Raw genomic sequence first — 27,075 nt, 5'->3', positions numbered from 1 at the left:
TAAAACACACAAGTACAAGAAGAGCTAAAGATGTTTAGAGATACAGGAAAAGGTACTAGTGGATGCTCCTCTTGCCTCCGTCCTCCCCATCTCTCCAAACGCTACTCTATTCCAGGACTGGGTCCAGGACTTGGGGGAATAGAGCCTGGAGATGTACTGATATCACTGAGAGGTGATAACTGGTCTGCACTTGGTAGTCAAGAGACCTGACTTTGAATCCTGGCTCTGATACTTTATAGCTGGGTGACCACAGACTAGTCACCGTCTTTTCTCTAAATCTTTCCTCATTCTTGAAAGGGAGGAGGTAATACTACCTACTTCTCAAAGAGCTGTGAGAAAAGTACTTTGTAACCCTTAAAGCAGTAAGCAAATGGGAGCCCAAAGGTATACAATCCTATTCTGCTATCCCCCTGGGGACTTCCCTCTCTCTCTTTCTCATCCCTCAGATCAGTTTTTGTCCCTAGATTATCTCTATCTTAATCCCTGGATGGGCAGGGTGGCATATTGGATTGAACATCAGAGTTAAAAGTCAGAAAGACTAAATTTTGAAACCTGCCTCAGACACTTAATAGCTTGGGCAAGTCACCAAGCCTTAGTTTCCCCAAGTGTAAAATGACCTCAAAAGTTCCTGCCAGCTCTAATTCTATAATCTCATGAATCTTCCCAGCCTAGGCTGTATGATGCCTAAAGAATATATGTGCTGAGAGATCTCTCATCATGATTGAAGACTTCAGATCCCCTGCTTTCCCCAGCTCAGAGGGTGAGGGCAGAAGGGAGTGTTTCTCATCCTCGCCAAGTGATCTCAAGGAAAAACTCTCATTTTCCTCCTTCCCTGTTTCAGCCATTCCTAACTCCCTGGGCAGGAAGTCCTTCCTGCGGTCTAACTTTTCATACCTGTTACAGTTTCAGCAAGAGACAGAAACCACTTAGGTCCTTACTGTCTGTCCGTTAGATGAGTTCAGCTGTGCCTTTGGAGACTCCCAGCCCAAGACTTAGTGTTTCCTTCTTTCCTCAAACTTCACTTCCCCAGGCAGGAAAACCTCCAGGACCTTTCACTTCTGCCGCTGGAGTCTTCCCCATTTAAGCTAGCCTTGTTCATTCACCATTCTCTGCCACCCCCCACCCTCCCACCACTCCTCCCTACCTGCTTTCAGGTCACCTGGGAGAAGGGCACTTCCTCTGCCCAGTCTGACGCAGGCACAACTCCTTGTCTCATGCCCACTGGGCACAGTTGGCTCAGATGGCTCCACCAGGAGTACAGGGTCAAGAGGGAAAGGATGAAAGAAGGAGTGGGGTCAGGGTTCACCACCATTTGTCACACCTCTGAAGTCCAGAGGACCCTATGATGACCAGTCCAGCCAGTGGCTTTTGACTCTGTAGTAGGCAGGCAAGGGACCCAAACCCTCCCAGGGGGGTGGCCCAAGCCCCCACTGGATAGGCCTGGGCCTCAAAACCATGGTCAGTGGAAAGTGTCTGAACTGGAGTGGAAGTGATATTGGTTGGTGCTCTGTAGTGGAGCTGAACCGTTGGGGAAAATGGAGCTGGGAGGTGGAGGTGGAACTTCCAACCCAGACGATGGTCCCAGAAGGGCAGGACGAGAGGCAGGGCTAGAAGGGCGTAGCTGCACGGGCCGTAGGGTTGGTGTGGCAGGCCTGGGGTCCAGGGTAGAGGTCCCCATTTCTGATTCCCTCAGTCCAGCTGGGGGAGAACTTTGGGGACAGTGGACCTCAGCATATGTGGTATCTTGAGTCCCAGGGCATGGCTCAGTCAACAATGGAGAAACACAAAGATGTCTTGGCGGTGGACATGGAGGGGTAGAAGGCCCAGGGGGAACAGGAAAGTCTGTGAAGGGTGCCCGGGTTGCCAGCCAGGCTTGAAGCAAATGCATCACATGGCGAAGTTCCCTGCTGAGCTGAGACACTTCCTGGTTGAGGTGGGTGATCTGCAGAAAATATAATTATTACTCTAGGCCTCTACTAAACTCCTTTTATGTTCTGCTATGGAACTCACCCTGAATTCTACAAGGCTATGCTAATTTGAAATCATGCAAAGAAATTGACTAAAATTCCCATACCTTTTGACTCAGAGACCCTACCACCAGGCATATACACCTAAGAAGGCCAATGACAAAAAAAAAAAAAAAAAAAGAAAGAAAAGGCCCCTTCTACAACAAAATATTTATTGTAGCAATTTTTTTTTAAGTAGCAAAGAATTGGAAACAATGTAGATTCCTATGGATGGGGAATGGATAAGCAAGTTGCGCTACATGATGGAACATTCTTCTTCTAAAAGAAACCATAAATAGGATGAGTTCAGAGAAGTGTGAAGACACATAAAAATGGATGCAAAGTGAAGGTTAACATGCAATAACTACAATAATGCAAAGAGGAAGAAAAACAATGACAAAATAAGCACAAGTGGATGTGGCAAAATTATCATGACCAAGCACGGCCCCAAAGTAGACAGGCTGGAAGGCATTCTGCACCACCCCATCCCAGCCCTCCCCAGACTCCTTTGCAGAGGGTGTGGAACCCACCACATAACAAGCCTGACTTTTTCAATATGTTGCCTATGTTTTGCTGAACTGTTCCCACCCCCCTTTTTATGTTTGATATAAAGGATGGCACTCTGGGAAGGGGCAGGAAACCCTAGGAAATGGAGACAATATGAAAACCAAAGGTACGAAAATTTTCTTATCAGCTAACTAGTACTAATTAATGCCGGCATAAAATTGATAAGAAAATCCATGCAACAATATCAATTTAATAAGCCTTTTTAAAGAATATCTGCACTTTCAGATCCCCCAAACTTCCCAAGATGGAAAGGGTTTGAGCATGGGCCCAGTGATGGATGGTGTGTCCATGGTCTGAGGACCAGCCTAGATAAATGAAAAGTTGACCACAGGTGTTCATTTGTTTGTTTGCTTATTTTCCTAGCCACAGCAATTTATGAAGACCTATCTACTAAGACAAGGAATTGTTGGCATCTTTATCACTGGGAGAACACACACACCGCTGAAACCATGGAACCTTGAAGAATAACTTCTAGGGAAATGTGAGTTTTTCTGGCTGTGGGGGACAGAATAACATCAGAGATGGAACACAGTGGGGATAGGAGTGGAATGAAAGGTGGCTATGATTGATGGTAAAGGAGTCAGAAACCAAAATGAGTGTATATTGTTGCAGCATTCAGGGCCCAGAGGTAATGCAGAGGCTTGAAAACAGAATAAGAAGTAATATGGTATGAGGGGGTGTGGGGTGGGAGGGAGATAAGTCCTCAATTTAGAGGAAAGTCCTGAATTAGGAGTGGCGTGGCTCAGTGGATAGAGCACTGGCCCTAGAGTCAGGAGGACCTCAGATACTTGACACTTGTTAGCTGCTTGACCTTGGGCAAGTCACATAGCCCTGATTGGCTTGCCAAAAAAAAAGAAAAGAAAGAAAGTCCTGAGTTGGAATCCTGTCTCATACTAGCCTCAATTTCCTCATCTGCAAAATAAAGACCATAGTATCAGCGGCCTCCCAGGGTTGTTGGGAGGGTCAAATAAGATAACAGTCCTTTACAAACCTTAAAATGCTATATAACTATTAGCTACTATTATTAGTATCTTTAGAGGATCTAGATTCAAATCTTAGCTCTAACTATTTACTGCTTCTGAGACCTTGGGCAAGTCACAAACTCTCTCTGGACCTTAGTATGCTCAGCTGTAAAATGAAGGGGTTGGACTAGATGCCCTCAAAGGTCATCTGTAGGGGCAGCTAGGTGGCGCAGTGAGTAGAGCACTGGCCCTGGAGTCAGGAGGACCTGAGTTCAAATCTGGCCTCAGACACTTGACACACACTTACTAGCTGTGTGACCTTGGGCAAGTCACTTAACCCCAATTGCCCTGCCATCTCCCCTCCAAAAAAAAGGTCATCTGCAGGACTGACCATGTTATTCTTCCCTTATATTTAATATACTCCATTATCGCTCTAGGGCAGCTAACTGGCACAATGGATAAAGCACTGGCCCTAGAATCAAGAGGACCTGAATTCAGATCTAACCTCAGACATGTACTAGCTATGTGACCCTGGGCAAGTCATTTAGCCCTGTTTACCTCACTTTCCTTATGTGTAAAATGAGCCGGAGAAGGAAATGGCAAACCTCTCGAGGATCTTTGCCAAGAAAACCCCAAATGGGGTCACAAAGAGTCAGACATAACTAAAATAACTCAACAACAAGAAATATTTCTCTAACACTTCCAGGATCAAGTATAAAATCCTCTATTTGATGGCTCTTTATAACCTGCTCCCCCCCCCACACACCTGTCTAGTCTTCTTACACCTTAACACACATACCCCCACACCCTGCAATCTTGCTATTCCTCAACAAAGACACTCCATCTCAAGACTCCATGCATTTTCATTGGCTGTCCCCCCCATGCCTGGAATGATCTCCTTCTTCTCCTCTGCTTCCTGGCTCCTTTCAATGCCCGACTAAAATGTCCCCTTCTATAAGAAGTCATTTCTGATCCCCCTGAATGCTAGTGCCTTCTCTCTGAGATTATCCCCAATTCATTCTGAATATATCTTATTTGTATATACTTGTTTGCATGTTGTCTCTCCCTTTAGTCTGTGAGATCCTTGAAGCCAGGGACTGTCTTTTGCCATCCTTTGAATTCCTGGTGTTTAGCACAGTGCCTGGCACATAGTAGGCACTTAACAAATGCTTGTTGACTGACTGACTCATAGGTCCCTTCCAGTTACAAACTTGTGATCCCATAATAAACAACGTGAAAGGGCCTAGTATGGTCCAGTGAACTTGCCTATTGGAGGTAAGGGACATGCACTTGTAAAGCTGCATCTTTCAAAAACAATATAGTGTTCTACTAGGTCCTGCAAAAGACTGAGTCTGTTTGCAAACTCCTGCTGCCTGTCTCATAGCTTGAGTGGCAGGAGGGCTTGTCCCAGGCAAAGGGCACAGCTGAGTCCAAGTTCCTCCAGGCCTTTTTTCTGCCCCCTCCCTCACCACCCCCAGCCCCTGTGGGATAGTAGCTGTTTACCAGAGCAGAGAGGGTGACAAAATCCCATGGGTAAGGAACCTATGGCTCCCTGGCAACAACTCAGAGACAAATGGATATGCCATACCCCCTAATCCAGAGTCTGAAACTTGCCTAGTACAGAGCTTTTCCCCCATACCTGGAAGATCAAACCAAGGCCCAGGATGTCTGGGGTCCTGATCAGCATGGAGCTTGGAGGACCTCCCTCCTTCCTGTCTTCCTTGTCCCCTCCCCACTGTGCCTTCCCTCATTTCTGCTTTCCTGGGTTCCAATCAGGAAAAGGCTAGAAGAAAGTCTAGAAAGCTAAATGGGAGACAGGGAGGAGGCCTAAACTGCATGTAGGCCCCTTCTGCCATACCCCAGAATTAAGGGTTTCTCTCTCTAGGCTAGAAAGTCTATCCAATTTGGAGGTGATGGGGGTGTCACTTAAAAGGATATGTTTTCTCCCATTAATTGGACAAGGGAAACATCTCAGAGAGCACTGGACTCAGAATCAGGAGAGAAAGAGTGAGTCTCACCCTGACACCGTGTGAATCATAGGCAAATTGTTCAGCCTCTCCCAGCCTCACTTTGAGACCTTGGGCAAGATGGATAACACAAGACGGATAACAAAGTCCCACAGTACCCACCTCACAGACTTGTGGATCAAATGCAAAAATGTTCTTAAAACATTTTACAAATCTTAAGGCACTATATAAGTATGCCACTTGTTATGGTCGCCTCACCTCTCGGTTCAGTCGACAGACTTTCACCTTCATCTCCTCTGTTTCAGCAGCCAGTTCCTTGTTGGGCCCAGACCCTAAAGTCAAAAACAGGGAAGGAGAGGTTGATGGTCAGTGTGGGGGAGGCTGGGTAAAGATCAGATGAAAGGAAGGAGCCTTCCCTCTTTTTACCACAGGGAACCCTTGGGAGACCCTGGAGAGCAGAGAGATGGGAAGGAGGTGAGGAGAATCCAAGGGCTATGATTGATTGATGGTCTTGGGCCTTCAACAGTCAGTCAGTCAACAAGTTTTCATGTGCCCAGACACTGTGCTAAGTGCTACAAGATAAAAAGAAAGGCAAAAACATGGTCCCTGCCTTCAAGGAGCTTGTATTCTAATGGAGGAGGTAACCTGCAAACTAGGTACATACAAGACATACACATTGAAAAGAGAAAGCGGTCTTGGAGGGAAGATGCCAACAGTAGAGGGTGGAAGGTGGGATGAAGAGGGACTGGGGAAAGCCTCCTTTAGAAGGAGGGATTTGAACTGAGTCAAAGCCAGACTTGTACCTGAGAGAGGCGACTGTCGTCGAGGACGAGGCAGCTTGGGTCCCCGGCCAAACTGGAAACTCTGAGATTCTCCGGTGCTGCTAGAGTCCTCGATACCATCCACTACCCTGGGGAAGCCGGGGAGGAGGATGGGGGTAGGAAAGGCAGTCGTTACAAGTGGAGAAATCAGAGAAGAGAGGAAAAGGACAGAAGGGTGACAAGGTCAGGTCAGTGGGGAGCAGTGAGAAGATACCAGGCACACTGGGAGATGGGTGAAGTGGGACAATGGGTGAAGCTGGACTGGGGTGGGGGATGTTGCAGAGTGGGCAGTGGCTCAGCAGTAGAATTCAGGGATTGGAGTGAGTGACACAGTAGAAAGAGCTTAGAAAGTTGGGAGGAGGAGTGAGGAGGACAGATTGGGGATGGCTGGCATCTCACCGGGGGCTGAGGTCCGGGGGTCCATAGGTGCCCAGTGGGGGGATGAGCAGCTGAGGGGCCTTCCAGGCAGCGGGACCCTTCAGGGGGGCATGAAGGGAAGGGCTTTGGCCCCGGCCAGCCGGGGCAGGGGAAGGGGAGGGAGATAGGGAAGGGGAAGAAGTGAGGGCAGAGAACGGAGGCAACTCATCACCCAGAAGGCTGGCAAGGGAGCCTCTGGGCCGAGCAGGGCTGAGGCTCGGCAGCAGGAGTGGCCGGCGGGGTCGGGGGGCTCCCGCAGGCTCTGGGCCTCCTTCCGCCTCCGCGACGGATGATGGCAGGGTCTTGTCTGAGGAGGAACCGAAGCTGTCTGACTGGGGCTAAAGGAAGAGTGGGCCATTTATGGCCTCAGGGGCCACAGAGAAGATTGCCCATCCTCTGAGTAAGGGAGCCTTCTTCTCCAAAACGTCTCTCTTTTCAAATGATTTTGTCCTAAGCAGGAGCAGGACTGAGGAAAACACAACTTCCCAACCTTTCTACCTTCTATCTATGTATCTATACATATATGTATACATACATATAAGTATATATGTTTATGTATATACATAAATATGTATATATACGTATGTGTATATGGCTAGGTTCTAGGACTACAAAAAAATTTTTTTTAAATGACATAGACTCTGCCCTTAAGAGGCTTATTCTTCCCTGCCCTGAGCCCCTGGGTGATCTCCCAGTCCAGCCCCACTCCCCAGGGGGCACAGGTTACCTGAGAAAGTCGTGGGGAGCGGCAAAATCGACTGAGACCCTGGAGAGGACACAGTGGGGATTGGGGAGAGGAGGGGAGTCAGTATCTGAAAGATGCTGCCTTAGTCTCTTCAAGGCCACTTCCCAGCTCTTCCCCCAACCCTCAAACTAGTGCTCTTCAGAATCAGACTAGGGAGGGGGCAGGGCAGAATTCTGATAGCAAAGGCTCAGGTATACCCATTCCCCAACTCTTAAGTCCCAGACAGAGAGACAGATAGAGAAAAGTAGATAGAGAGAGATCTGGAGATGAAAAGATAGAACCAGAAAGAGGTAGGGATAGCAAAAATAGGATCCCAGATATAGGTACAGGGATTGACAGTCAAGTATTGCCTAGCACAAGGCCTCAGCACAGGCAGAGTGCCTAGTGCATGAGAGGCACTCAGTTAATATTTGATAAATGAATGAATGGATGTATACATGGGAGAAGATCAGCCAACTGAGCAGCAAGGACAAGGGGTCATGATAAATCCCCGTGAGGCTGGGGCAATGGCTACATATGAACATCTGCAGAGTGGTCATGTCTTAAAGAAGCCTGGCATGGGAATCCCTGCTGAGGGACACTATAGGCATAAGTTTCAGAGGGAGGGGCAGAAAGGGCCATAATATGGTAGATGATATACATACATGGGGGTCAGAGCCCCGGTGCAGGTTAAAGGTGAGGTCCCGGGCCAAGCCAGCTCGGAAGGCAGCCCCGTATTCAGGATAGAGTCGAAGAACATCAGCTAGCCCTTGACCACTCAGCTGTTGCAAGCCACAGTAGGTCAGTGCCTTTACATCAGCGTCTGTCTTCAGGACACAACCCGAAGAGCCTGATCCTGATCCCAACCCAGGGTCCAGTCCTGGCTCTGAGACATCTGCCCCAATCAGGTCCCCCTTTCCTGTGAGTGACATGGACATTGGATGGTCAGTATTAGATCAGTGAGGGAGGCTAGAGCATGGAATTGAAAGAATTGAGGGGACAGCATTAATCAGTGGGGGGAATGGTCAAAGGAATTAGGGTAGTGGTCAGTGAGTAGATGCTTACTGATGTTCACTGTTTGGTTGGAGTTTTCAGGTGGTCAATAGATGGAGTGATTAATGACGTTGTGAGGAGAGTCAGTGGCTCAAATGATCAGTAGAGTTAAGGGATGTCCAGTGGCTGGAATAATGGCTGGGGGGCATGGCCAGTCACTGAAATGATCCTCAATGTATAGACTGAGTAGTGAAGATAGGGGAGAGTCAGGAACTGGAAGATCACTAGGGATGGAGAATGGCCAGTGATTGGAATTATCAGTGGTTTGGGAGAAAGGTCAGTGGCTGGAATGATTAGTGAGGGGGGGGCGGGTGCGGAGTAGAGGATATTTAATGGATGAAATGATCAACAGGGTGAGAGATGGTCAGTGGGTGGTAGTAGAATTTGGCCAGTGGTCAGAATGATCAAAGGTGACCAGAGATGGTCAGTGCCTAATGATCAAAGGATGGAATGATTGGCAGGAGTGGAAATGGTCAGAACAGGTGGCCAGTCGAAGAATAGTCAAGAGAATAGTCGGAGAACAGTCAATTAGGAGGATCGTCATCAAGAATTCCAGGTGCCCACCCTGAATTCTCCAGATGGCTAGTCCCTGAAGCCAAGACTGAGGGTCTCACCTAGAATAGCCAGCACCATGTTGTCCTGTAGGACTTCAAGTGATCCAGAGCACACATAGTAATATGCCTGAAGTGCATCCCCTCGTCGGAGTAGGTACTCTCCTGGAGCACAGAATGAGGTCTTAATGTGCAGTGAGAGGGCTCTCAAGCAGCCCCGGCTCGCTGCCCCAAAGAGTGGCAGCTGCAGAATCTCCCGGTTCAGGTGCATTGCAATGTCAGCGCGAAGCTCATCTGGGAAGTCCTTTAGCAACTGCATAAAGAACATAGGTTACCCTGATGCTGCTACACTCATTCAAAACATTCTGGGAGATTGTGAGGAAATAAATCTTGCTTCCCAACCTTCATCACCCAGAAGCCCTTCCCCAATCTCTTCTGCTGCATCTCAGCCCTAACAACCCATCTCCTTGAACAGCAATGAGATCTTCCCCTGGTTAGTGGTGATGGCCATACCCCATGATCACCTGGGCCCATGACCAGTGCTCACTCAGAATCACAGAATCTTAGGGCTGGAATGGACCTCAGAGGCTGTGTCCAACCTGGAGCTAGACAATATCCCCAATAAGTGGTCATCTATATCCTTTGCAGAGAGACCTATTACCTCCTAAGCCATCCTTTCGGATAGATCTAAATATTAGGAAGTTTTTATCCCCCCCCAATTCAAGTCTAAATGTGTCTCTCTACACTTCCCCCACCTGCCCCTAGTTCTGCTCCCTGGGGCCAAACAGAACCAGTCTAATCTCTGTCCCACAAGATACCCCCTTCACATACTTAAAGACAACTACCATCTGCAGCCTAAACCTCTTCTTCAGGCTAAGTGGCCTCAATCACTTCAACAGCTCTCCATTTGATGTGAACCCAAGACTCTTCATCATCTTGATCACCCTCTCCTTGATTCTCTCCAGCTTATCAATGTTCTTCCTAAAATGTGGTGTCCAGAACTGAATGTAGCAAAGCTTTCGAGGCAGTCTTACTCTTTAGTATAGTGGAACTCTCATCCTCCCAGTCTCAGACCCTACTTCTCTCAGTATAGCTTAAGATTTCATTCATTTCCTTCAAAGTCATATCATACTGCTGATTTACACTGAGCTTGTGGTCCACTAAACCTTCAGGTCTTTCTCGGACCAACTGCCACCTTACCACACCTCCCTCATCTTTGATTTAGATACTTGCCCTGGTTGTTCAAGTTCAGCCATCTATGAACTCTGGCCTGGCCTCCCATCTGAGCTTAGGGGAAGGGGTACATGCAGGTGGTGTGCTGACCTCATTGGCATCGATGCCACTGTTGACAGCCCACGTGGTCTGGAAGTATTCCAGCATGCGCTGCTTGAGGGGTCGGGGCAGGCGGTGCACTCGAATGAAATCCTTCAAGTCTTTCACGCGCGTGTGGTAGAGAGAACGTCGGGAGTACATACGTTGAATGATGGCTGTCACGTTTCCAAACACCACAGCATGCATTAGTGCTGGTGGTCAGAGGAGACAGACGCAGCATTTCAGAATCAGACAGGAGCAAGACTAGGTTTCTAAGGATAAGGGGAGGGGGCATTCTCAGGATAGAGAGTCACCACAACAGGTTGCTTTGAAGGCAGTTCCCTGGGAGCAAAGGAAGTGGAGGGGGTGGATCATGGCTAGAACGAATCCCCTTCATATTAAAGATCTCCCCACTCCTCTCCCAAGAAACTTTGTGTTTTCTGCTCAGGCACTCTACAAATTCCACTGAGTGACATACATGTTGTCTGGTGGGGCCATATCCCCTGACCTCCCCATGGGGGAAATTAACCTAGGACATAGGGACTGGAGAGCCACGGAGTCAAGTAGAATGCAAGCAAGAGAGAATCATCCTTAGAGTTCTGAGGCGGGGAGGGGAAGAAAAGTAGAGACCTTGGACAGAGAGAGTGTCTCACCCCCAATAAGCATGGTACAAATGGAGAAAATCTTCTCTGCGTCTGTGTTGGCGCAGACGTTGCCAAAGCCGACACTAGTGAGACTGCTGAGTGTAAAGTAGAGGGCAGCAATGTAGGCACTACGCCGGGAGGGGCCACCCATGGCTGAGCCATTCACGTAGGGAGACTCCAGCCTTTTGCCCAACTCATGTAGCCAGCCTACATTAGGAGACAGGAGGACAGAACAGCTTCCAGAGACCTGTGATGCCACCCACCAACAACACTGGGCAAAGTGGTAATGGCGGAGGGAAAGGACAATTTAGCTCAAAGCTTATCCTTAAACCTGTAAGACCTTGGACAAGTCACTTAACTTCAGTTTCCTCATCTGTAAAACGAGAGGATTAGATTAAATGATCTCTAGCTTTTTTCAGTTCTGAGCCTGTGATCTAAGAACTCTCTACAAGACTGAGGAACTTCAGAGATTAGGGGACTGTGGCCAGGGTGTTTATGTGTGGGTCCTCTTTCCCAAGGCCTCAGCTACTACCTTGGGGTGGGGGACCTGGGAGAGATTGAGGGGAAAGTGAAGGTTTGGGAGAGCTCATGGAGCTGAGAGGGCTAGTAAGAAGATCCCGTAGAATTAGATTACTTGAAGAATCAGTCTAAGGGTCCCAAGAAGGGTTACTGAGAGGGTCCCGTAGGAAGTTGGCTGGAGATTCTAGAGGGACTAAAGAGTGGAGAGTTCCCAAACTAGAAGTTTAGTTAGGGTATTGGGAATGAGAAGGAATCCAGTACTCACCAATGTCCCAGACCAGTGGATCATTGGCCTCCATCTCCTTTCGACCAATGACATACCAGATACAGGCCATCCAGTGGGCCAGCAGAGCAAACACAGACATGAGCAGGGTGAGCACCATGGCACTGTATTGTGAATACCGATCCAGCTTCTGCAGCAGCCGCAGGAGCCGCAGGAGACGTACTGTCTTCAACAGGTGTACCAGTGACGTCTGGGGGAAGAAAGGCAAAAGGGGTTGGTGAAACCCCAAGCCTAGACAGTACAACCTCTCCTTGTGGCCCTCTGGGGCCCCAGGTAAAAACTTGCCAGTCCCACCTCATCCCATCCAGCACTGGCTCTGGCAATAAATGGATCACAGTCGCAGAGCTGGAAGGGACCACAGAGGCCATATAGTTCTACTCTCTTCATTTTCCAGATAAGAAAAGAAGGCCCAACAAAGAAAATCAACTTTCCCAAAGTCACACAGGTAGTGAGCTTCCGAGGTAGGCATTGAACCCCAGGCCTATAATTCCAGTGCCAGTGTCCCTTCTACTGTACCATAATGACTCTACTAAACCCCTAAGTATTGATTAAACACCTACTATGTGCTTATGTGCTAAGCACTATGCTAGGGATAAAAAGATAAAAATGGAATAGTTCCTGCCCTCAAGGAAATTACATTCCATCAGGAAAATAACATACATATAAATAGCCTACAAGTAAATCCAAATATTGAGGTGGGGGAGCACGGGTACATAGGTGGCTCAGTAGATAGAGTGCTGGGCCTGGGGTTAGCCATGTGATCCTGGGCAAGTCATTTAACCCTGTTTGCCTCAGTTTCTTCATCTTTAAAATAAGCTGGAGAAGGAGATGGTGAACTATTCCACTATCTTTGCTAAGGAAACCCCAAATGGGGTCATGAAGAGTTGGATATGACAAAAAAATTGAACAACCACAATAAAAGCACCAGCAGCTTGAGGATGAGGAAAGGCTGCATGTGGGAGGTGACTCTTGAACTGAGCTTTGAAGGAAAATAGGGATCTCAGGTCAGAGGTGAGAAGAGAGGGTACTCCTAGTGTTATAGCGCTTTGATGCATGCTCAGATCACCTAAGATGGAGGCATCCGAGTGGAAGACACCAGGGACCCTGTGCTAGAAGACATTCTGCATTCCCCTATCACACGGATAGAAGCAGCCTCTTTCCATTGCCTGACTGTTTAATTCTACCTGATGGAGACACAGTGGGGTGAATATCCTGTTCACCTAAAGCATAGCCACCAAGAGCTAAACTGAAGGTTGGGAGAGAGGGAAGAGTAGAAGGGAATAGCCTATGCAAAAACCCAGAGGCAACAGATGGACTGTTGTGCTTTTAGAAGTCAACCCAATAGGAATGGAACTCAGAGTTTTGGAAGAGAGATAATGTGGTAGCCTAGGAAGATAAGGTGGAGCCAGTCTGTGATAGGCTTGAGATACCAATCCGAGAAGTCTGGGTTTCACCTTAGGGCTTTAGAGTAGGGAACCCCTGGAGCTTTTTGAGCAAGGAACCTGTGTTTTAGGAGTATCACTTTGGTAACTGTGTGAAGGGTAAAGAGGTGAAAGACTTGATTCAAGGAGACCAATTAGGAGGGTATTGTAATAATCCAGGAGAGAGATATGAAGGCCTGAACTTGGAGTGAGAGAGAGAATTAGAAAGAGATAGATGTGGAAGTAGAATAGAGACAAGATTTAACTACTCATTGAATTCTGTCACACATTGGGGTGTGACAGAAAGTGAAAAGTTGAGAATGAGTCTTGAGAATGAGTCTGAGGGTAGGTTACTGGAAAGACAGTGGTGCTCTAGACAGAAATAAGAAAAACAGAGGATCTTTGGGAAGAAATAAAGTGAACTCTGTTTTGGACATGTTGAGTTTGAGAGGTTTACAGGACATTCAGTTGGAAATGGCCAATAGGCAGTTGATGATATGGGGCTGGAGCTCAGGAGAAAGAATAGGACTAGATATACAGATGTGGGAGTTATCTGCATAGAGATGATCATTGAACCCATGGGAGCTGTTGAGATCACCTTTGAATGTGTAGAGAGAGTAGATGGCCAAGACAGAGCCTTGGGGCACACCCATAGTTAAGGGGCCAAAATATGGTTGTTGATATAACAAAGAAGACAGAAAAGAATGGCTAGATAAGTGGGAAAGAACTAAGAGAGAACAATATCATGAAAACCCAGAGAATAGAAAGTATACAGGAGGAGAGGACGGTCAAAAGTGTCAAGTGTTGTAGAGAAATCAAGAAAAATCAGGACCAAAAAAAAAAAAAAAGAGACCATCAAGAGATCATTGTTCTGGGGCAGCTAGGTGGCTCAGTGGATAGAGCAACTGGCCCTGGAGTCAAGAGAACCTGAGTTCAGATCCAGCCTCAGACACATACTGGCTGCATGACCCTGGGAAAGTCAATTAACCCTGATTGCCCCTCACCAAAAAAAAAAAATCATTGTTCTGTGTAACAAGGAATAGCTCTCTGAGTTTAATAGAGGGAAAGATATATTGGAAAATCAAGATGATGTCAAAACAAAAGATAATAATAAATTCTCTTCTCCTCTGGTACAATTTGAATTTTGTTATCGTCATTCAATTGAAACTGTCCTCTCCAAAGTTACCAGTGCCATACTCTCTTGATCCTCCTATCTATTTAGCTGTTTCTTAATCTTCTCAGTCTCCTTCGGTGCATCATCATCATCCATGTGTTGACCTCCCAACTATGGGAGAACGTAAGGCTCTATCTAGTCTTCAATCTCCTTTACTGGTTCACCAATCATGTCATGCTCACTAAATATGGGTGTCCCCCAGTGCTCTGTCCGGGACCCTTTTCTCTTCTCTCTCTACACTCTCTCACTTGGTGATCTTATTACCTCTCATGGATTCAACTATCGTCTCCATGTAAATGATTCCCAGATTCATAAAGCCAGCCCTAGTCACTCTTCTTATACTGCAAATATGGCATCACCAACTGCCTTTTGGACATTTTGAACTGGGTGACTTATAGGCATTTCAAACTCAACAAGTCTAAGACAAAACTTCCTAACTCTCCCCCTAAATCCTCCGCTCTTCTGAACTTACCTACTACTGTTAAGTATACACCATCGCCCTCCCAATTACCCAGGTCTACAACCTCAGTTTTTTCCTTGTCTTCTCACTCACCCAATATAGCTAGTCCAGAGACAAGTAGGTGGTGCAATGGATAGATGCCTGGGCCTGGAGTCTGCAAGACCTGAGTCCAAATCCTAGCTTAGACATTTACTGTGTGACCCTGGGCAAGTCACTTAACCTCTGTCTCACTGTCCTCAACTGTAAAATGGACCTAATATCATTTAGTATCCCTCAGAGTTGTTGCAAAGATCAAATGAGATAATATTTATAAAGTGCTTGGCACATAGTAGACACTTAAATACTTGTTTCCTTCCTACCCCTTCCTTCCTTCCTTCCTTCCTTCCTTCCTTCCTTCCTTCCTTCTCTCCCTCCTTTTTTCCTTCCTTCTCTCCCCCCTTCCTTCCTTTTCCCTTTCTTCTTTCTTCCCCCTCCTTCCTTCCTTCCTTCACTACTGAGGGGATTCTTGTCATTTTTGCCTTTACATCTCTCTATGTGTCCCCTTCTGTCTACTCACCTAGCCCCCACCCTAGTTTAGATTCTGATCTTCTCTTACCCAGACTATCGCAATAGCCATCTGACTCATCTTCCTGCCTCAAGTCTAGACCCACTCTGTTGTTGTTCAGTCATTGTTTCAGTCATATCTGACTCTTTGTGATCCCATTTAGGGGTTTCTTTGTAAAGATTCTGGAGTGATTTGCCATTTCCTTCTCCAGCTCATTTTACAAATGAGGAAACTGAGGCAAACAGGGTTAAGTGACTTGCCCAGGGTCACACAGCTAGTAAGCGTCTGAGGCTGGATTTGAACTCACATCTTTCTGACTCCAGGTCTGACACTCTATCCACTGTGCCACCTAGCTGCCCTTCACTCCAATAGCCAAGGGATTTTTCTAAAGCACAGATCTAACCATAACATCCCTGCCCTCCCTCCTCCACTCAACAAACTCTAGTGGCTCCCTATTACCTCCAGGGCCAAATATAAAATCCTCTGGCATTTGAAACTCTTCATTACCTGGTCCCTTCCTAACTTTCCATTCTTTTCACAATTTACTCCCTTCTATGCACTTTATAATCCAACTACAGTGACCCACAAGCTGCTCCTCACTTTCTCTCGGAGATTTCCTTCCATCTACTGTGTCTGTCTCTTTCTGTTCCTAGTCACTTACATGTTGTTCCCCTCCCCATTAGGATGTAAGCTCCTGAGGACAGGGCCTGTTTTAGCCTTTCTTTATATCTGTAGCATTTAGCCCAGTGTCTGGCATGGAGTACATAATAAATGCTTGCTGACTGACTGGAGAGTAAGGGAGAAGATGGCCTCTATTTTCTCAATCAAGTGAGGTTCTCTGCCAAGCAGAACATATTTTATATTATATTATATATAATAATATATGAATAAATAGTATAATATAATATAAATATATATAAAATATATAATAATGTACAATATGTAATATTTATATATAATTATATATAATATAATAACTTTTGTCATTGTTCAGTTGTTTCAGTCGTGTCTGATTCTTCATGACCCCATTTGGGGTTTTCTTGGCAAAGATATTAGAGTGATTTGCCATTTACTTCTCTAGTTTATTTGAAAAATGAGGAAACTGAGGTAAACAGGGTTAAGTGACTTGCCCAGGGTCACACAGCTAATAAGTGTCTGAGGCTGGATTTGAACTAAGGTTTTCCTGACTTCAGGCCCAGCACTCCATCCACTGAGCCTAGCCACCCAGCTGCCCAATAATAATAACTGCTTACATTTTTATAGTGCTTTAAGGTTCACAAAACACCTTCCTCGTACTGGCCTTGTGGGGTAGGTGGTGCGCCATTTTATAGATGAGGAAACTGAGGCACAGAGAGAATAAGGGACTTGTCCCTGGCTATGTGGCTCATAAGAGGAACAGCACGGTAGAGTTGAAAAACTACTGGATTTTGCCAGAGAATGTGGATTCAAATCCGAGCTCTACCACTTACTGTCTAGGTGACTTTGGTCAAATTACTTCAGTCTCCTCTATGAAAGGAGAAGCTTGGACCTCTCATCTGTGACCTGTAATATCCCTTCTGGCTCTAGGATACCAAGTGTTGCAGCTGGATCTTAAGAGGGATTTTTGTGGCTGTCCATGGAGGAAGAAAAGGGAACGAGGAGAGAAAGGGACAAAAAGCGAGGGAGAGCTTTCCCTCTTTATGACCTCTGGGAAGAGCCTGTCCTACCCAGGGACAAGGGACAGATGAGATAACCTCTGGAGAGAACCTTGCTCGAAACCCCTGGACTACCAGAAATGCTCCGCAAACATATTAGATCAGAGATTTAGAACAGAAAGTGACCTCAGAAATAACCTAGTATAACCCACTCATTTTACAGATGAAGAAACTGAGGCCTAGAGCAGCCCAAAGACTTTTCCAAGGTCTCATAGCTTGTAACTGACAACTGCAATTTGATATCCTGTGAATCTAGACTTCTTTTCACTGTATCACTGAAGTCACTTGGATGAGAATGGGAATAATGAACAGCCTTGAAGGGACTCAGCACCACTTATGATCAGGTACATATAACAGACACTGGGGCAAATGCAGACATGTAGAAGCTTGTACATATATGTGGGAACATGGGAAGACAGGACGGTTTGGGACCCTCTCCTCCTTTCTCCCTTTGGGCAAGATAATTACTTCTAGTATCTCAGGGCCAGGTATAGAGGAGAGGGGGGAAGTTGCCTGATTAAAGACTCACATCTGCCCTTTCAAAACCCCAAAGTTAAATACAGGGCATAAAGGGGGGGGAGTAGACAAGGGTGCTAGGACAACCTTCTCCCAACCACTAAGCCCCAAGCACATAATTCAGGGGACCAGATTTCTAACCTGGGAGAGAGGAGGGAGGAATCCTGCAGCACCACCAGCCTACGGCAGGTTAACTCTTTTAGTCCTGTACCATTTCTCTTGAGGTTCCAAAAGAAAGGGGTAGGTAGATGTCTATACACTTGTGCATTCAGATAGTTGGAGGCATGCATGTGTGAGCCAAAGCATTATCACTTACATCCATGCATGAGAGTTCATGCAGGGTTCAATGCACACACACGTGTGTGGGAGCATGCACATGTGTGTGAGAAGCTGGGAGATGAAGCCCACAGCCTGTTGGCGGCTGGTTAAATCAGGGTATGTGTAGGCGGCTTCCTGCTATAGCTAGCTGGAAGTGCAGCAGGCAGAGAAAATCAACCTTCCAACCCTACTCCCCTCAGATGGAGGAGGGCCCAAGGGACCCCATCCCCCCCTCCTCCTCCACCCTCTTTGCTCTAGCCAATTGGAGCAACCTTATTTCTCTGTCAAAGGGCAGGGCCTTGAGGTCTAGATCCCAGAACTGGCCTTGCTTTTTCCTCACCCCTCTGTCTATCCCTGGGAGTAGAGGGAGGAGGTGGTTCTCAGAGGAAGATGTCAGAGAAAATAGGCATTGGGGGCAATCTAACATGAGATAACCTTTTGCTCTATCCTGACCCCAATGCCTTTTCACTGGATTTCCCCCTTACCTGGAATTCTGTCTCTCCTGGTTTGCCTACCTTCTTGTAAGACTCAGCTCAGATCTTATTTTCCAATGGACTCCTTTCCTAGTCCCTCTAACTGCTGGTGTCTTGTCTCTCATCTATTTTGTATAGTATACATCTTTCTATCTATCTATTTATCTATATATATAATTATTTGCATATTTTCTCTCCCTATTACAATGAGAGCTCCTTAAGGGGCAGACTCTGGTTTTGCCTTTGTATCCCCAGCTCATAGCACAGTGCTTCAAACACAGTAAGTACGTAACAAATGCTTCTTCATTAGGTCCAAATGCAGTATTCTTTCCACTGTACCTCACTGCATCTCATAGTCTGATCCCCTAATATTACAGGAAACAAAGCAGACAATTGGAAAATTACCTTCTCTAGAATAGATTACTCGACTAGTTGGTGTGGATTCAGGACTAGAACCCAGGTCCTGCACTGGTGTTCTTTTCTGTCCACCACACTGACTTCTCTGACCATCTTAAAGAGAATTTCTCTTTCAGAATTCCCAGATGCGATGGCACTCATATACTACTACTGTTTATTTGTTTTCTTTTACATGCTATGTCATACCCCTACCTTGTTTTTGTTTTGTTTAGGAGGTGGAAGGCAAGGTAATTGGGGTTAAATGACTTGCCCAGGGTCACACAGCTAGGAAGTGTCAAGTGTCTGAGAACAAATTTGAACTCAGGTCCTCCTGACTCCAGGGCTGGTGCTCCATTCACTGCACCACCTAGCTGCCCCTGACTATAAACACCTTGATGGCAGAGGTTCTGAATACCTAGAAGGTGCTCATTAAATGGCTGTTAATGAACTGAGAAGGAAGACCTGGGAGGAGAACTGAGGATTATTTCTGGGTTTGGGCTACCCTCCTCTTGGGAGGGAGTATTGTTCTGGATTTGGCAACCTCCAACCCCTCAGCAAGAGAAACTGGTATGAGGCCTGGATTTGAATATCCTATCTGGTGTTTTATATGAGGTAGGGAGGGGAGGATACTGGAGCCCAATTTGAGGATACTAGAACCAGAGAAGAGAATCTGAACTTCCAGTCTGAATCCCATGGGAGGTCACTTACAACGGTAATGTTGAAGGCATATAGCAGGTCAAAGGGCAGAGCAGCAATGAGGTCAATGAAGAACCAAGTGGCCAGATAGTGAAGGCCAATGGAGCGAGGGGCAGAGACAACTTGGCCCGATTGGGAAACATAGGTGGTGCGGAAGTTCAGGATAATATCTAGCAAGAGAAAGGGAGAGAATACGAATGTCACTCAGGGAGCTCTTTTCATTAGGAGGATAGGAATGTTGCCCACCCTCGAACCAGCCCTGGGAACTTTGACCAAGGAGTTAAGGAACTAGAGCCTCATTAGGGAATTGTAACAGGGACTTTAGGGTTGGAAAGGTTACAGATGGTGAGAACGGGCTACAGCTAAGTTGTTCTCTAGGTGAGATGAGAGACTCCATGCTGGGATCCCAGAGACCTGGGGAAGGGAGTGGGTCCTAAGCCAAACTTTATTCTGGACACCAAGGAGAGGGACGGAGCACAAATGGATCTGAGGGCTTAAAGGACAGTTGGAGTCTGGACATGGGGCGGGGATCCCAAAAGCCTCTGGGGTGGGGTCTGACCGAGGATGAAGAGCATCTCCACAACGATATCACTGACGAGGGTGTGCCGGGTGGTGATGGGGCTGTCATCGGCTCCTGAGAAGCAGACGTTGTAGGGGACAGTGATGGCCACGTAGAAGGTGGCAAGGAGGATGAGGCCATCCCAGAGGGCCTTGGGGACACTGTAGTGAAGGAGGAGGCAGCGGGACCCCCCCACAGAGGCTACCTTGTATTCAGGCACTGACGGCTTCGGTTCAAACACGTTCTGGGGGAAAAGGAATCGGGCTGGGGGGACACTGGGGGAAAAAGGGCTGGGGGAACATTGGGAGGAAGGGGGCAAGGGGAATCATGAGGTAGAGGGACTGGGGCTTGGAGGTCTGGGAAGAAGGAGGCAGAGGCTACCAGAACACAGAGAAAGAGGTCTCTGAGTCAGCGTGACCCTACTTGGTGTCCCTCTCCCCTAGCTCTGAAGCTCTGCTCCTTTGTCTGGTTTGCCCTCTCTCTCCCACTCTCAGATTAACCTCTTTGGGATGGAGCTGTTCATATTTCTGAGGGCACTCTGGAAGATTTGCTCACCCTGGCCTAGTACTTGGGTTGGGGAGTGGGGTAGAGTCCCTGATTCCCAGTGTGTGAAGAGTAAGTGGGATGCTCTCCTGAAAGAGAGGTGGTGACAAGTAGAGTCTAGTAAGATCTAGCCCAGAGGTCATTAGCTTCTCCCTTCTCAAGCTTTGCTTCTGCGCTCAGGAAGTGTCAGTGGAAGGAGATGAAGCCCTCTAGAGATGGTAATCACACCCCTTTCTGCAGTCCTAGTGATCAGCACAGAATATTAGCTAATATAGTTACTTGCCTGGAACCAGTGGAGAGGGGGGGGAAGGGAAGGGCTCCATTGTAGAGGACTTGTAATTCTCACAGGCTAAGTGGAGGACAAGCATTTATCTTTCTTCCTGATTCCAAGAGAAGGGGACCTTATCCCAAGGGACCTCACCACCCAATAATTTCATCACATACTGATATGGAGTAAAACTGTCAAGCAATAGGTAATGCCAATAACCTGTATCTTGTCCTTTTGACATAACCAGAAATGGGATGATATCACAACCCTCCACATTCCCCTGGGAGCAGGAACCCCATCAAGGCAGGGATAGCGCAAGGTAGGGAGATGGGGATAAATAGGGCTAGGGGAACAAGAAGACAAGATATTTGGGGTAAACAGGAGATACAGGAAAAGGAGTTGGGGAGTTTCAAAAATGGGTGGAGTAGAGTGCAGTAGCAGGCTATAGAGCCAAGGAGTAGAAACAATTGGAAGACAGCATGACAGAGGGATCTGGAAACCAAAGACTGGGAGAGGCTAGGGCAACTGGGAGATGACTCACATTGTTGGCTTTTACATTGCCCTGACTGCGGCGGCCAAATTGGGTGGTAAGCCTGTGTAGAACAGTGTGACCCTGTCTCCTGGCTGTTCGAAGCCTTGAGCTGCCTCCTTTCCTGCTTCTAGTCTTCTCTGCTGGGAGAGTGAGTTGGGAGAAAGCATAGTCTGTGAACCTGGGGCAACAGGTAGAGTGTCATCCTTCTTGCCTCAGGCCTCCCTTCCTTCAATAGGCCTCCCCAGGGTCTCCTTCCTACCCCATCATTCTCCTTCCCTCCCCCCCCCCCCAATTGCTGCAGTTACCGTGGTTATTCCCTCCAGGAGGACCCAGTCCCCGTCCCTGGTTCTGGGTGATGTCTTTGAAGGAAAAAAGGAATAGCACCACTTCCCCCATCTCATTCTTAATTGGCATCATATCCAGCAGACACCAAAAGGCTGAGCCTGGGGAGAAAAAAGAAAGATGGGTATCGTAGGTAAAGAGCCCTGGTTGCTCTGTCACTCCCAAGACATCTCCTTCCCCCAAATAACCCTTTCCTTTGGTCCAAGGAGATGAAACAGGGGCTTGTTCTTGGACAGTCAGAGGTTGGAGAATAATAGAATGTAATAAAAATTAGGATAGAAATATCTTGTTCTATAGATTAGAAACATAAATAAAATTAGAATGTTAGGTTCTTGTGGGGTAGGGACTGTCTTTCTTTTTGCTTGTATTTGTGTCTCTAGCACTTAATACAATGCTTTGCAGCTAGAAAGTGCTTAATAAATGCTCTCTGACTTGACTTTTAAAATGTGTGATGACTAACTGATGTCAGTATAACATTTTAAAGTTGGCAAAGCACTTTTTGCATATGACCTTATTTGAGCCTCAAAACAATCCTGTGAGACTCCAGATATACCTATCACCCTCGTTTTACAGATGAGGAAATGGAGGCATGGAGACATTAAGGGCTTTGCCCACCTTCACACAACTGATGAGCGACAGATGAAGGATTTGAATCCAGGTCTTCCTGAATCTGTCAGGCCCTTTAGCCACTAGGCAACCCTAGGTCTCTTGGGGGTCAGAGAGTTCTCACCATCCTTTCGGTAGAAGCAGAGCTCAGTTCGGTGCTCCTGCCGGCCCTCCAGAGCTTTGTGTAGCCGCTGCAGGGCAGGCTCACTGGTCTCAGGGCCATAGAGGAAGCGGCAGCTGCAGGTTTTCTGCATCACCTCAGTTCGGCAGAAGCCTGTGAGGTCGCAGAAGCCGTCAGAACAGTACACGATGGGATAGCCCCTCGGACCCTGAGCATTAGCCAGCAGGAAGTTACTGTCTGTGGGGAGAAAAAGGCTCAGAATGGGGGTAAGGGTAGGGCTTCATTGAAGAAAGGATGCTTTTAGAGAAGAATACTTAGGTTCAAGACGAACAAGATGGATTTGGGGTTACAGACATAGGGTCACGGATCCCAAGATTTAGAGCTGGGAGGGACCTTAGCAGTTATTTAATCTAGCCACTCCCCCTCTTCCCCACTATTTTATAGAGAAAGAAAATTACTTCCAGGGAGGTTCAGTAACTTGCCTAAGGACACATAGGAAGCAAGTAGAAAGGGAATTCAAACCCAGGCCCAATGACTCTAAATCCAAGGCTCTTTCTACTACTGCACTGTCTCTTTGGTTCTCTCCCAAGAAAGGCTTAAAGCTGAATGTCCAAGTTCTGAACCCTACACTTGACATAGAGATGTTAAGATAAAGAAACTAAAGACTGGTCTAAGGGATAGAGACATAGAGATCCAGGTATTATTCCCAGGTTGGGAAACTGGAGTAGTGGCACAATGTGAGGGAGAGGATCTGGTCCGATTGCTTGTTTCTAGGCAGGTAAAAGATTATTCTCTCCCATTTTGTAGATGAGACCCAGAGAAGCTGAATGATTTGCCTAAGGTCACAAAGTCAATATAAATAGGGGAAAAGAACTAGACTCCGCCTCAGTTGTCTTTTAGAATTCTAGAATGTTAAAGCCCTGGAGAGCCTGCAGTCCAGCCTACCTCATTTAACTGATGAGGAAAATTGAAACGCAGAAAGAGGTGTGACTTGCCCAAGGTCATACATTTGTTTAGTGAAAGAGTCAGACATGAACCTAGATCTTTTGACTCCAGGGCTTCTTCCACTATATCACAGAGACTTGGAGGGTTGGGGTGGCGATGGTAGTGGTAATCTGTCCCTGATGCTCAAATTTTGAAGAGCCCCCTCTAGAGCCTCTCCCCACCATTTTGTCCAATCCCCATAACAACAGGATGGGGGCTGAGGGCTGGGGGGGGTGGGGTGGAGAACAGTAGACTATTCTCAGTAGGATGGGAGGAGAGAGAGAGAGAGAGAGAGAGAGAGAGAGAGAGAGAGAGAGAGAGACCAACACAGTTTGAACTCAGCCTCAGGGTAAGAGTCCAAGAGGAGGCAAGAGGCTATAAATTCCCACTCTAGCTCCCTTCTCAGAGTCCTAATGAGGGGACAAAGGGGAGAGGGTGGTAGTTGAAAGGGGCACTGGGTGCGAGGAGAAAGGAGCAGGGCCCCATGCTCTGCCTCCTCCCTCTATCTCCGGGCTGGTTGCCACGGTGATAGGTGCTATGGAAACTCGGGAGGCGGGAGGAGGGGAATAGAGGGAGGGGTAGGGCCCGAGAAGCTCCGCATCCGCCCTCGGGTACCACTTTCCTTCCCCTCCCTCTCCCTCTCCAGGCCCAACCTCCCGAAGGGGCCAGCTCAGCTCCTTTGTAAGAAAAAGGGGAAACGTAGGAGGGGCTCTGGGGCGGCTGTCCGCGGTCCTGAACTGGGAACTCAAGCTAGGTGGGATGTGCACGGGTGTTAGTGAGACGGTTAGGGTGAAAAGAGAGCTCTCCCCTCCACTACAGAGGGCAACCACCCCCTCTTTAATCAGTAAGACAGAGATTTTCGTTTTATGTTTCTTCGGTCTGTTGTGTAGGGTGCACATGACCTTGGTTCCAGCCTCCCTTTGCACTGATCCAGGTCCCGGTGAAGTCCGGAATTTTATTTCTTTGGTGGGGTGGGGGTGGGGTGGGGGCGGAGAGAAGAAGGGAAAAACTGGGGTCCTCATCGCACAGACAAGGCATCGGCTCCCCTTCTCTTTAATCTTCCCGTCACCCCTTCCCCAGTTCCCCCACACCCTAGACTCAACACACATACACACACACGCCCATCCCCATAGCTCAGTTTTTGGGGGCTGGAGTTGGGAAACCGAGATTTAGGGGAGGGGGCAGCCCTGGGCCTCATAAAGCCCCTTCCCGCCTCCGCTGCACAAAGACCCTCCCCTATCCCCGCCCAACGCTACCGCACCCCTAACCCTTTGCCTGACCCTTTGCACCCACAGTTCGGTCCGACTCCAAGTGTTTCTGGCTTTCCTAGCTGCTTGCTCCCACAAGAGGGTCCCTGCTTTTGTCCCGCCTCTTCAAGTGGCCCCAGTCGGACGCATTTTCTGATGCCCAGCTCTGACCAGTCCGCTCTCAGTCTCTCTTTCCCTCGGTCTCGGGATGCGCCTCCTCCCCAGTGTCCTTGGGCTCCCCATCCCCACCTTCACTTGTGTTTCGGTAGCGCTCAGGATAACAGGATTGGGACAGGTTGCAATCTCTGTCCCAGCAAACCTGGGGTCACTTCAGCCCTTTGCCCCCTGTCCCCAGCCCCTGCAGCCCACGTCCCCTACTCACGAGTGCCGTCGAAGCGTGTGGCGATCGTGTCCAAGAAGGTGTTCTGGGGGGCCAGCAACCCCTTCATGACAGGCATGGCCCTGGGTTAGAGAGATCCAAGTTCGAGGAGGAGGTTACAGGGGGAGGATTAGCACGGCCGGGCAGGGTGGGGCGCGCTGCCGGCCGGGCCGGGGCGCCCCATGCGCCTGCCTCCCTCCCTTTCTCCTCTTCTCCTCTCCTCCTACGACGCCGCCGCCTCTGTGCTGGGCTCGGGGCTCAGCTCTTCGCACCGCAGCCCGGGCCACCCCGCCCCCCCCAAGTCCCTTTTGGGGCTGCGTTCTTTCCCCCCAGTGGCCTGGCGAGCGCCCGCCACGTGGCCCCCACAGGGGGAGGGGCTGCCAAAGACAGACCCCCTCCCCTTTCAGTAGCCCACTTCGGCGAGGTAGGGTCCGCCCACGCGTGTCTCAGAGGGAGCTGGATGACGACACGCCCACAGGGGAGTCCTGGAGGGTTGGGGAGAGGCTAGCGCTGACAGAAGGTCCCTCCTTCCATGTGGCCCCGCCTCCTAACCTGTCCTGTTACTTCTAGAGAGCTCTCGGCCCCAGGTGTGACCCTGCTTCTGCTCTGTGAACCCGCCTCCATGCATGCTTCTGGGCCTCCCACTCTTGGCTCCGCCCTTGGGCTTCCCCCTCGCTTCGCCCACGCGGGACCAGATACTTGGAGTTCTGCGCTGCATGCTGGAACCCAGGAGCCCCCTATTGGGTCCTTTCTTTAGTCATTCCCCCCGCCCCCAAATTAGCTCTTGATGAGTTCAAAAAGCAGCGGGGTATGGAGAATCGGAGGAGCGGGGTATTCTACCTGTGTGACCTTATACTTCCCTCTACTTTTTCCTCATTGGTGAAATGAGTCATTGAACTGGATGACCTCTTAAGTTCTTTTGTGCTCTAAATTTATAATCTTATAATAGCTGACAGTAATATGGTCCAAAGGCAACGAGGCATAATGTTGAATGATCTGCTGGGTTGGGATCAGGAACACCTGGTTTCAGATATCACTTCACATAGTACCTTAGCTATGTGACCTTGGACCAATCATTAAACACAAATTCCCTAGAACACATCTACTAAGTCACAGATGGCTTTCGATATACTTTGATGTATGGAATTTCCACAACAGAAGTTTCAAAGAGGAATACAAATCCTTTTGATAGTCTCATTTTAATTTTGCAAAAGATATGATCTTATTTGGATCCATGCAACAATGCTGTGAGGTAAGGTGTTAGCCTGACTTTCCAGGTGGGTAGAGGTAATTGTTGTTGTGTTTGTCCTTCACTGGAAAGAGGACCATGACATCAGGGAAATGAGGTGGGTAGAGAGAGACTAAGTGACTTAGCCATGGTCACATAAGTACTAAGTATTGGAGAGTAGGTCTAATTCCAAGCCCAGCATTCTTACCATTCACTGCCTCTCTATGGCAATGACCCCACCCAATCCTGTGCAGAAGTGGCTATAACCACATGGTTTGTTGAAGAAGATTGCCCAACTCTCAGCTTGTACTTTTTTTGTTTGTTTTTATTGATATCTTTCAATTTTACATCACCTTTATTTTCCTATATACTCCCCCCCACCCCAGTGTCTTCCCTGTAACAAAGAACTGTTTAAAAGAAAAGAAAGAAAAGCAATCTCCCCACAAACAGTAAGGAAAACTAATACATCAGTCAAGTCCTACAGTATATGCCATGTTCCACCCCCTTGGTCCTTCACCTCAGCAAAGAAGAGAGGGAGGTTCAGCTTGTGTTTCTTAAAATAATTATCTTAACATCTTCTTACTTTGACATCTGCCCCTCTCCCACACATACACACTTCTCCAGAATGAAAAGAGAAACTAGAGGAGATAGAAACTTAGAGAAGACTGAGACCCTGAGGCAGTTGGATGGATTCTAAGTCTCTAAAGGGTACTTTAGGGTAGAACCAGAGAGGCAAGGGGACTGAAACT

At 47.8% G+C, this 27,075-nt stretch overlaps 1 protein-coding gene across 1 annotated transcript; it reads right to left on the bottom strand.

Annotated features, from left to right (window-relative positions):
• Positions 1-1,459: 1,459 nt before the first annotated feature.
• On the bottom strand, positions 1,460-25,177 carry KCNH4 (potassium voltage-gated channel subfamily H member 4). Its single transcript, XM_036757402.1, has 16 exons — positions 25,102-25,177; positions 22,492-22,725; positions 21,725-21,862; positions 21,429-21,559; positions 20,077-20,320; positions 19,530-19,687; positions 11,808-12,015; positions 11,033-11,230; positions 10,392-10,591; positions 9,132-9,381; positions 8,130-8,383; positions 7,468-7,506; positions 6,723-7,078; positions 6,306-6,412; positions 5,761-5,834; positions 1,460-1,942 (listed from the first exon to the last, which is right to left on the bottom strand). The coding sequence occupies exons 1-16, from the start codon at positions 25,175-25,177 to the stop codon at positions 1,460-1,462; spliced, it is 3,150 nt and encodes a 1,049-aa protein (XP_036613297.1).
• Positions 25,178-27,075: the final 1,898 nt, after the last annotated feature.

The sequence above is a fragment of the Trichosurus vulpecula genome, chromosome 4, assembly GCF_011100635.1.
Source record: "Trichosurus vulpecula isolate mTriVul1 chromosome 4, mTriVul1.pri, whole genome shotgun sequence".
In the NCBI taxonomy this organism is placed as follows: domain Eukaryota; kingdom Metazoa; phylum Chordata; class Mammalia; order Diprotodontia; family Phalangeridae; genus Trichosurus; species Trichosurus vulpecula.
Note: the sequence above shows the minus strand (reverse complement) of the source record. Positions and strands in the feature narration are given on the sequence as shown.

Excerpts from the sequence above, each read along its gene's own strand:
- KCNH4 (XM_036757402.1), bottom strand. The coding sequence starts at position 25,177 with ATGCCTGTCATGAAGGGGTTGCTGGCCCCCCAGAACACCTTCTTGGAC. Across the intron at positions 20,321-21,428 it reads GCAATGTAAAAGCCAACAAT|AACGTGTTTGAACCGAAGCC; the intron begins GTGAGTCATCTC and ends CTTTTCCCCCAG. Across the intron at positions 6,413-6,722 it reads CCCCCGGACCTCAGCCCCCG|GGTAGTGGATGGTATCGAGG; the intron begins GTGAGATGCCAG and ends CGGCTTCCCCAG.